Source organism: Myotis lucifugus, unplaced genomic scaffold, assembly GCF_000147115.1.
Source record: "Myotis lucifugus unplaced genomic scaffold, Myoluc2.0 scaffold_310, whole genome shotgun sequence".
Taxonomy (NCBI): domain Eukaryota; kingdom Metazoa; phylum Chordata; class Mammalia; order Chiroptera; family Vespertilionidae; genus Myotis; species Myotis lucifugus.
In genome coordinates this window covers 60160-71363 of record NW_005871358.1, presented here as the reverse complement: position 1 = coordinate 71363, position 11204 = coordinate 60160, and the positions used below count along the sequence as shown (strand labels likewise).

Sequence of the window (11204 nt, the reverse complement as noted above, 5' to 3'; positions counted from 1 at the left end):
GGGAGCCCACCACCTGCATTGGCTGCGTGTGGCATGGAGAAGGCAGACTCTCCACCATGTGCTCCAGCTCGGGAGACCCCGCCCCCTCCTTGTCCCGACGGAGAAGTGGTCTTCATGTCAGGGCGGGCCGCTCAGGCGGGCACCCGTCCCCCGTCCTCAAGCCCTCCAGCATGTCCTCTGCCCAGCAGCTCCAGGGTCCATTTGGGGGCAGGAAGGGGGGGGGCCCTGTCAGTCACACCCATCTGTTCACACACAGCCCTGGGCTGCCAGCTGTGCCCTGGGTAGTGGGTTTGCCCTCCGTGGCCACCTCTGGGTGTGGCATAGCAGAAGTGATGTCTGTTCAACGGACCCTGGCACTTCCTCCCTGACCGCTGGTGAAGCTGATGTGTCCACCTCTGCCCCTGAACTTGACCCTCACAGTTTGGGGAAGGGGAGGCCTTCAAAAGACCCAGAAACAAACCTTCCGGCCATAGAGCTTGTGCCATGACAGACTGTAGTTTGCAATAAGCTGTTTCTGGGCTCCCTGGACCCGGAAAGAGGCCCCCCTCTAAGCCAGCCTCATCTGCAGAAACCAAGTTATTTTTCCACCAAAAATCAATCAGCAGATGATTCTTTGTGCTGCAAAGGAATCTGCCACAGGGAGCGGGGTTTTTTTATTGTTTGCGTTTTCTTTCCCAATGTAGTCATACGAAGGCATTCTAAATGAGCCTGCAGACATTGGCAACATATTTGTAGAGTCAACCTGCTAGCTTATGACCTTGAAAATACCAATTTAATTTTTTTTTTAATCCCTCTGCAAGGAAAGGGTCCGGACAGAGACCCGAGGCCATCCTGTGAGCCTTGGTGGGCCCGTCGCTATCACAGGAACTGGGGGGTGCAAGATTTTGCCAGGGGAATCCTGACAAATGCCAGGGACTCTCATGGGGTATGGGGAGGGCTGACAGTTACGGAAGCGCCTGTTCGCGACGGGCGTAGGGACGGGAGAGCTAGACCCTGAGACCCCGACCCAGACACGCCCTCCCACCTCACGGCCAGGAATCCATCTGGTGCTGCCACTCCTCCACATCAGGGCTGCAGGCCCGGCACAGCTGTCCAAGCACCTTGATCAAGCCACTCCTGCATGCCCACGGGGCCAGGTTGCCCGAAAGCTAGCGAAGGAGCCCTCAAGCTGCTCCTTTTCACCCCAGAAAAGCTTTAGAATCCTCCCACTGGCTGCAGGTTTCTGACATTTCTTGCCCAAGAAGGTCTCTTGCTCTACGAGGACTTAGTTTTACTGTCTTTCTTCTTACCAGATAGATGTCCTTTTGGCGGGAGTAGAGTCTGCTCTGAGGCCCTCAGCCCGAGTACCCAGCCCCAGAGTCCTTTGCTTCTTTTCTTTCTGGCCCTTTAACTTGCTTTCTTAGTCCCGTGTGCCTCTCTCCTCCTCTCCTCAGAGACAAGGCTGAGACCCGCCTCCCCCCCACCCCTACCGCAAGTATTAGATTAACCTTATTGTTTTAGAAAAAGGTTCCTGCAAATGTCTGATTCCTCTCTAGATGTTCAAGTCCATTAGCCTCTTTGTGCCTCCGTTCCCCCATAAAATCAAGAAACTCAACTTGGTAATAACGATACTAAACAGCCTCCATTTATGTCACCTTCATAACCACCCCCTGTGGGAAGCTCTTCGTGCTCCCATTTCGTAGATGAGGGAACTGAGACCCAGAAGGAAATGAATCTCGCAAGATCGCGAATCGAGTTTCACGGTCAGATTCAGGGCTGCTGCCCGGCTCCCAACCCCGATCTCGAGGGCTTTCAGAAGCTGGCAGGGTCCGTTGGTAACCCAGCCAGCCTGGGTTCCCGGAGGCCCCGACTGGCCCCAGAAATCCAGGGGAAGAGGCACGAGGCTGTTCCCTTCCTTGTGGAAAGGAATCTTGCTGTTCTGGCCTTTTGGGGTGGAAGCAAGGCTTCTGCTGCGGGGCTGTGACTGTGGCCCCGTCGCAATATGAAAACGATCCCTGTGGTCCTCCAAGGGATGGTCGACGCTCTCCTGACAGGCTCCACCCGCCTGCACCTTGCCCAAATACCTGTGTGTGCATCCTGCTCCATCCACTGCCGTGTGCCATGTCCATGTGACCACATTAACGCACCATCTCATGAGCCATCACGCCTAACATCATGCTCCGTGCCCATGCATCGAGGCGGGCAACTGACATTTCTCAGCAGCTGGCAGATCACGGTCCTGCCCTCACTGCCAAGAGTCCATCTGGTGCTGCCACTCCTCCCTCAGGGCAGCCCGGCACAGCTGGTGGAGCGCCTTGATCAAGCCGCTCCTGCATGCCGGGGGGCTGAACTGCCAGGAAACCACAGAAGGAGCCCTCAGACTGCCACTTTTTTAATCCCCATTCTCAAAACAGGCCCCCTCCCCCTTGAAGGCGTTATTTTTTTCTTGCGTGTGATGAAACAGAAAGAAGATTAGAGTGCAAGAGGTACACACCTGGGTTTAAATCTCAGTCTGCTGTGCCCCGCCTAGATGACCTGGGGCAAGTCACTCTCCCTCCCTGGGCCTCAGCTTCCGCATCTGGAAAACGGGCATAAAGGTATCATCTTCCTGCAGGGAGAGGCAGAGACATTTAGACGAGTCACATGTCACACGTACGGTCAGCATGTTTAGTAAAAATCACTGCCCACGAATGACTCCTTCCTAATCTATAAAGGAGAGTCTGCACACTTCCGTGTGCGCAGCAATTCCTAGATACTCTGAGGTTTGAGAACCACTGAGCTCATGGGACAGGGCGGGGGGAGAAGAAACCCAAGGGGAGCATTTGTAGGCATTTACGCCCCCTTTTTTTTTTAAATAGCACTCACTTCCTAAGGGGTTATGGGTGGCACAGTCTCTAGAGCAGCGGTTCTCAACCTTCCTAATGCCGCGACCCTTTCATACAGTTCCTCATGTTGTGGTGACCCCCCAACCATAAAATTATTTTCGTTGCTACTTCATAACTGTAATGTTGCTACTGTTATGAATCGTAACGTAAATACCTGATATGCAGGATGTTTGTTTTTTTTTAATCAGCATTCTTTTTTTTTTAAATATATTTTATTGATTTTTTACAGAGAGGAAGGGAGAGGGATAGAGAGTTAGAAACATCGATGAGAGAGAAACATCAATCAGCTGCCTCCTGCACATCCCCCACCGGGGATGTGCCCGCAACCCAGGTACATGCCCTTGACTGGAATCGAACCTGGGACCTTTCAGTCCGCAGGCCAACGCTCTATCCACTGAGCCAAACCGGTTTCAGCTGCAGAATGTATTTTCATTGTTCACGACCCATAGGTTGAGAACTGCTGCTCTAGAGGATCTGCTTGGCAGTGGGGTGTCCCCCGTTCTGCTGGCGGCCGAGTTTTTCTCAGCCGGCTCTGCAGTCCTGGAGGGAGGGCTGCAGGAGGCCAGGGGCTCAACTCCAGGCCTGCGTTTTCTCAGAGGACTCGGAGTTGCCTTTCATGTCACCCCGTGACGTAGGGGATAAAGCCGCGAGCGTAGCTCCTGCCCGCTGAGCACCAGGGTCCCGATGCCTGTTTTACAGACGAGGATGCTAATGAGAGCAGAGCTGGGATCTAAACCCAGGACCCCCAGCTCCAAGGCGCGGGACCTCGACGGCATTCCGAGGCCTCCCGGCGCCAGCACCTCTGGAGAAAGGCTGTTTCTCCAGCTCTTGGCAGTGACCTTCGGTGGCAGACTCGCCTCTGGTCATCGATGACCCCCTGGCTGCCCTGCTACTTGGAAATTTGGCTTCTTGGTGTCCTTGGGCGGTGCCAGGGGCCTGCCGAGCGCAGGGGGCCGCGCGGGGGGCTCCCTGATGGAAGGATGGACATCGGCCGGAGCCGCGGGCCTGAGGCCGCCCTCCGGTGCTCGGGCGGGGCAGGGGGTTCTCAGGTGTGTGTGCGTGTATGTGCGTGTTCTGTGTTCTCTCTTCTGAGGCCGCTTACGATCTGTCTCTCCCTCCGACGCCACCTCACCAGGAGCAGTACACGGTAAAGTCTCTCTCTCTCTCTCTCTCTCTCTCTCTCTCTCTCTCTCTCTCTCTCGTCTGCCTCTCGTTCTCCATGCTCTGGTGCAGCCGTGTTGGTTCTGGGCCTGTTCCCACGGCCTGTGTCCGTGCTGCTGTCCTGTCGCTTGCAGTGACCAGAGACCCCCTCAGCCTGCTCCCCGGAGAGGAGGAGCCCTGAGGGGTCTTGGCCGCTGCCTCCCACCATGACCACCGTTGGCTCAGTTCTGGGTGGAGAACGGAGGGGGCGGGACCTCCCGGGGTCTGGTTGCGATACGGCCTTTGGCCTGGGTGGTAGTTACCCGAGGACTGTGAGTGTCCACCTCCCCGGTGAGAAGGGGGAGCAGGCCAAACAGCTGGACTTGGGCTCTGAGAGGAGAAAGCCCCTCCCCCCAGGTGTGTCCACACGCCCAGCAAAGTGGTTCCAAAACCGGGTCGTGAGCCCAGTTGCCAGGGACACGCCACTCGGCGCCTGAGTCACAGGATGGCTTCTCAGCCTCACCCAGGGGCGGGGTGTCTCCTGGAAGAGGGGCCCCCACAGGGGGCATGGGGTTGTTTTCAGATGAGCAGATGCACCCCAGGAAGCGTGTCCCCCATGTCAACCATTCACATACTATGGGGCACAGCCTTGAGGCAATAATGGTGACTGTGGTTTAAGAGAGAAAACACATGGTCCGGCCGATGTGGCTCAGTGGTTAAGTGTGGACCCATGAACCAGGAGGTCACTGGTTTGATTCCGTAAAGGACACATGCCCAGGTGGTGGGCTTGATCCCCAGTAGGGGGCGTGCAGGAGGCAGCCAATCAGTGATTCTCTCTCATCATTGATGTGTCTGTCTCTCTCTCCCTCTCGCTTCTTCTCTGTAAAATCAATAAAAAAAAACATTTTAAAAAGAGAGAGAGAGAGAAACACATGTTCAGGCTGCTGAATCCTGGGGCATAAGAGATGTCCAGTTCTCTTTATTCCCTGAAAAAGGAGAGAGGGAGCTCTAAAAACGCAAATGGTGTGAAGAATGACGCTCTTGCACCTGGATACTCAGACACACCGTGGTGGGGTCTGTGGGAAAGCTCTGTGATAGGAAGATGGTTGCTAGGAGACTGACACCCCGTCCCAACGAACTCTGATCTGAATCCACATGTGTCCCGAAACCACAGGCCAGATGTATGCTGGGCGCTGAGACAAAAAAACAAGACTACAGGGGAAATGAACACAGAGAAGAATAAATCGCAGCTTAAGCCTTTGAGAAATGTTCGTCTAAAGCCAAAAGCAAAGACAGAAAGATGGTTCTGAAACAGCATGGGGTCTGGCAGAACCCAGAGGCAGCCGGGAGACGGGGGGGAGGGGGGGGCGGTTGACCCTGACCTTCAGGGCTTCGTGGTCCTGTGGCTGGAGATGTGCAGGGAGGGCATTCCCAGCAGCGGGAACAGCATGTGCAAAAGCTGACAGAGGCAAGCGTGTGGCAGGGGGTGGGAAGTGCAGCATTGGGGATGCAAAGGTGAAGGTAAGTTGGACGAGATTTCAAAGAGCATTGAACGCCACGCTTCTCGGAATTCAGATGCTCCAGGGGGATTCTGAGCAGGAGAGGGAGGTGGTCATTGGCTTTGACCACTGAGTGCAGACAGGGTGGCAGAAGAGAGAGACAGGGAGTTGGGGGGAGTTGGGAGATGGGTAATGGGGTCCAACCTAAGCTGGTGGCCGGGGACAGATGGTGGAGATGTGTAGGAGGGCGGCCCACTGGGGGTGGGGATGGAGGACAGGAAGTTGGACGTGACTCGCAGGTTTCTGGCTTGGGCGACTGGGTGGGTGGTGTGTACCATTCACAAGCCTCTGGTGGCCGCACCCAGTGTCCTCCTTGGGGGCCCGAGTCCTGGTTGGCTAAGGGTGTCATGGCGTCCCCAGAGTCTACGCTGCTAAGGCTCACACCCAGTGGACCAAACCCTGGACCCAGGGAATATTGGGGGTAAGGGTGTTGGTTTGAGGGCCGCCTTAAGCATTTCCTAAATCCTGTTGGAAGGGTGAAAAAAATCTTATTTTCTGAGAGCTTGCCAAGGCCACCTCCAAAGAGAACCCAGGGCAGCCGGCTCCCCTGTGCGGGGTCTGAGGCCACCGCAGGCAGCTGCTCAGGCCCGGGCAGATGGTCAGGGGACTTCAACAAGCCTGACCCAGAACCACAAAAGGCCATCTGCTCATGGGCTCTCCAGCCCCGCCCAGCAGGGAGCTGGGCCACTCCTCCCCAGCAGGGGCAGGGCTGTGCCAGGCTCAGCCCAGGCTCCAGGGTGGGCTCGTGTGGAGCTGCGGGCCACCCACCGCCCAGCCTGACCTCCGCCCCCTCTGTTCCCTTCTCCCCACCCTCACATCCCTCCACAGTGGCAACAGCAAAGGAAAGGACATCAACACAATCAAATCCCTCCGCGTCCTCCGGGTGCTACGACCTCTTAAAACCATCAAGCGGTTGCCAAAGCTCAAGGTGAGACTGGGCGTGCAGGAGGCCTGGCAGCGTCGCCTGTGCAGGTGGGCAGGGTGCACACTGCCCGAGGATGCACATTGAAGGGGGTGCTGATAACAGGGCCATTATATACGGATATTTGTATTACCAACACTTTCCAGCAGGTGGCAGTAAAGTGGTTGATCTAACACAATCCATGAACAGTATCATAATTTTCCATTAGATGAAACATCTCCCTGTGGGAGGGTCGGAATCCTTTTTTTTTATTTTCTTTAAATATATTTTTATTGATTTCAGAGAGGAAGGGAGAGGGAAAGAGAGATAGAAACATCAATGATGAGAGAAATCAATTGGCTGCCTCCTGCACACCCCACACTGGGGATCGAGCCCGCAACCCGGGTATGTGCCCTTGGCCGGAATCAAACCAGGGACCCTTCAGTCCAAAGGCCGACGCTCTACCCACTGAGCCAAACCGGCCGGGGCTCCCTTTTTCTAATTCACGTGAAGGCGTCCTGTGGATAAAACGGGGTATGACCCAGACACTGGGTGTCTGGTCCCTCATAACCTTTGACTTATCGCCGACCTGTCCTGGGCTCCAGTATCTTGTTCCAAAATCTCATGACCCAGCTTTCCCCGAAAGCTTATCGTCCAAAATGAAGAAAAGAAACGAAACCTCGTCACTTGAGCACATCTTTGCAATGTAGGCTCCACCTGAGGGAGGGCACTGTCTCTTCATGTGTAAGTCCAGTCACTTTGTCTTTTACTCACGTGGATTTATTTTACAAGGACGTGCTATGTCCAGTTTCTCACATTGGAAAACCAGAACCCACTGTTAACTGAAGGGAACACTAAGTATCTGTTCAACCAACTTCAGATGCTGCTGTGAAAATCCAGCCGAACACTGTTGTCTGACAAAGGCTTTGAATGTGGATGCTGCTCTTTCTTGGTTAAAAGGAAAAGTAGCAACGTTAGGAGCTAACATAGCAGCAACTAAGGAAGACTCTCTCCTTCCCCCGCAAGGACTGAAGGAGAATGGGAGCGGGAGTAACTGTGTGACCACGCAGTTCAGTGGTCCTTAGTGCTGGGCTCCTCGGGGATCTGATATCTCCGGGGGGTGCCCCTCATTGATTCTGATACGCATGCCACTATGTTGAGGAATGTTACCGGGGATGACACGTGGCTGCCCTTGGAATGTGAACGTGCGCTTGCACAGATGCGGGGAATCCCAGCAGCATTCGGTTCACCGGTTCTCTGCCACTTTCTGAGCCACAGCCCCTGTGAAAGCCCCGTGAAAGCCATGCCCCGTCTCCCCCGGGGGAGAGCTGGCCACACCAGCCTGTCATTCCAGCCGGTCCGGCCATCCGTGGCGCCCACTCACCGTTAGGACCCAATGTGATAGGAAGCAGAGCGGGTGGGGGGCACCCCAGACCAGGGCCCCACCTTCTCCGGGGGTCGATGGAGGGTTCCATCGTGCTCAGGGCAGAGTCTCTGGGGCACAGCAAGTCCTCTTTCCGATCCAGAACTGCAGCTGATGAGGACAGGGAGCGGCGTGAGGCAGGGATACAAAAGTGACAGGAAATTATCTCTCCATTGGGGACCTTGCCCCTTGCCCTGAAGGCCGAGCACGTAACTCGGAGGGGCTCAGGGGAGCGGTTCCAGGAGTTGAGGTGGGGCCTTGTAGGTACATAGAAACGGGATTGGGTCCAGCCCCGGCAAGTACTTCTCAGAACTGCGTGGCCTTCGCTTGGCTCGCATCCTGGTCTGTAAAATGGGAGTAATGGCAATACTCTGGGGTCGTGGGCCGCTGGAGGCGGAGGCGGAGGCGAGGCAGGCCCCAGCCCCTCACACCCTCTCTCCACCCCGCCCCTCAGGCCGTGTTTGACTGCGTGGTGAATTCTCTCAAGAACGTCTTCAACATCCTCATCGTCTACATGCTGTTCATGTTCATCTTTGCCGTGGTGGCCGTGCAGCTGTTCAAGGGCAAGTTCTTCCACTGCACCGATGAGTCCAAGGAGTTCGAGAAAGACTGTCGGTGGGTCTCCGCTCTCCGAGGCGTCCCCTTGGGGGCTCGCGGGGGGCGGGGGGAGCAACAGAGGCAGCGCTCTCAGTCTCGGGCCTGGAAGCTGCGGCGCTGGGCGTGGGGAGGGACCTGATTGAAGCCGCCGGGGTCTGGGTAGAGAAAAACGGTTCTGGAATTTAAGTCTCTGTCTGTCCCTCTGGGATGCGCCATAAACAAACTGCTTAACTTTCTAGCCACCGGCTTTGTCACGTGGGGATAGTGATACACGTCCACGTTCCCGTATTTGAAGCCTTGACAGGCAGATGCGCTTCAGATCAGAATGTTTTGATTGGAGGTTTCAGAAAGGTTGCCTAGAGCATGTCCGCACAGGCCTAGCCCCCTCCGCTGGGCCAGAGCAGCCCTGTTCTCAAACAGTGTTTCTGTCCGGAAACGTGTACCTGTTTGCACCAATTGGGATAAATAACAAGTATCAAGAGCCTCGAATCCGGTTGGGTCAGAGAGTGAGATCGGGGTGGGGCCGGGCAGGGGTCCCGTCTCTGTCTCGAGGGCTCGGTGCAGCCAGAAGCAGCGACAGCAGGGAAACGAATGGGCGTGGCCGTGTTCTGGTAAAACTTTATCTCTGGAAACTAACATTCGAATTTTTTTTTTAGTAATTTCTATTTTTTTAAAATATATTTTATTGATTTTTTTACAGAGAGGAAGGGAGAGGGATAGAGAGTTAGAAACATCGATGAGAGAGAAACATCGATCAGCTGCCTCCTGCACACTCCCCACTGGGGATGTGCCCGCCACCAAGGTACATGCCCTTGACCGGAATCGAACCCGGGACCCTTGAGTCCGCAGGCCGACGCTCTATCCACTGAGCCAAACCGGTTAGGGCAATAATTTTCTTATTTATTTTTATTGATTTCAGAGAGAAAGGGAGAGGGAGAGAGAGATAGAAACACCAATGATGAGAGAGAATCATGGATCAGCTGCCTCCTGCGTGCCCCCCACTGGGGATCAAGCCGACTATCTGGGCATGTGCCCTTGTCCGGATTGAACCCAGGACCCTTCAGTCTGCAGGCCGACGCTCTATCCACTGAGCCAAACCAGCTAGGGCACTAAAATTTGAATTTTGTATAATTTTTACATGTCAGGAATGATTTGTTTTCAACCATTTAAAAAGGTAAAAAACAAAAAAAAACGCTCTTCTTAGCTTGTGGGCCATACAGAAACTGGTCCAGATTTGGTCCCGGGGCGGTAACGTGCCCACCCCTGAGTTAGGAGCCAGCCGGGCTTTGGTTTCCAGCACTTCCTGGCTGTGGGGACTGTGGGTGAGGGACTGTGGGCCTCACGGTGGGAAGGGAGCTCAGGAAAGCGGCGCCTCGTTAACAAGCACCCTGAGTGCTGCCGCTGCTGCTGGCAGATGCCAGCTGCTGTTGTGTTGGTGGCTGTTTCCCGGAGCTGGAAGGATCCCGGCATTTGGCTAGGAGTCTGGAGCTCAGCCCTGACTCCTGCCCCGAAAAGGAGCAGCCACCACCCCCGCCGGCCTGATGGGCCCAGAACTGTGCCTGTCTCTCTCCCTGCTCTGAACCCCCCAAAATCTGAGACGAGAGTTTCCGAGCTGGAAGAGAGCGCTAGACTCCGTCGGCTCTCCCACAGGTCGCAGGGTCACGGCATCGGCATCATGGGGGGCTGGTCTCCAAGGGCACACACCCCCCCAGGGAGCCAGAGGGGGTGTGGCTGCCTCCGGGCTGAGGGAGAGGCAGCGTGGGCAGGGCCCCTCTTACCCTTCCTCTCGCTAACGGCCCGTTTTCTGCGTCAGTGGCAAGTACCTGCTGTATGAGAAGAACGAGGTGAAGGCCCGGGACCGAGAGTGGAAGAAGTACGAGTTCCACTACGACAACGTGCTGTGGGCGCTGCTGACCCTCTTCACCGTGTCCACGGGAGAAGGCTGGCCACAGTGAGCGCCTGGCCCGAGAGCCCGCAGGCGGAGCTCGGGCCCGGGGGGCAGGAGAGGAGAGGGTCTGAGAGCCCAGGGCTGAGAAAGATCTGGGAGGGGCGGTTTGCTCCTGACTCCCCGAGATGGGGAGCCTGCTAGATGCCCAGGGCGGGGGAGGGGGCTGTCAGCAGCACATTGTCCTCCACGTGTGGTTGGGCTTCTAGGGGCAGAAGTCCAGCCCTCAGCTCGCCAGCCCCGAGCGTAGGGGCTGCATCCCCAGAACCTCCCCGACGGGCAAAGGCTCCTGTACGCAGGCGGTCACGCCCTCGCCACCCTCCCTGTGCTGGTGAACGCAAAGCTCCAAGGCGGGCTGTGGACCGGGCACGGTCCAGGCCCCACCGCGGGGCCCTTCCCTCCGAGGGGCCGGGCCTGGTGAGACGGCGAGGCCGAACCGCACGTGCGGGCCAGAGCCTGTCTTCACGTACAGTCTGGATGTTCATCGTGGGCTCTGGAGCGTTCGTGCGGACGTATTAAAATATCGGAGTGAAATACCACTTATCTTGGTTATGGAGGATGTTGGCGCTCCCTTATTTGTGCCCACGGCAAGCGCCTCGCTGTCCTTGCCCTCGTCCAGCTTCTCCCCCCCCCCCCCCCCCCCGCACCGAGAACTTAAAAACGCCGGGTGGAGGCCCGAGATGCCAGCGTGTGCCCTTCGCAACCTCATCTACCTCTTCTCAAGAGCCATGGCAAACCGCACGGCTCTGCTCCCCCACGGACACACCCGGGACCC

General features: G+C 56.3%; 1 protein-coding gene across 1 annotated transcript in view; it reads left to right on the top strand.

The window, feature by feature from the left end:
- CACNA1A (calcium voltage-gated channel subunit alpha1 A) overlaps positions 1-11204 on the top strand; it is a gene marked incomplete at its 3' end in the record, with an annotated part of 209672 nt that overhangs the window by 156445 nt on the left and 42023 nt on the right. The window contains 3 exon segments of the mRNA XM_023763966.1: positions 6392-6491; positions 8342-8502; positions 10298-10435. Coding sequence (XP_023619734.1) covers positions 6392-6491; positions 8342-8502; positions 10298-10435 — 399 coding nt within the window.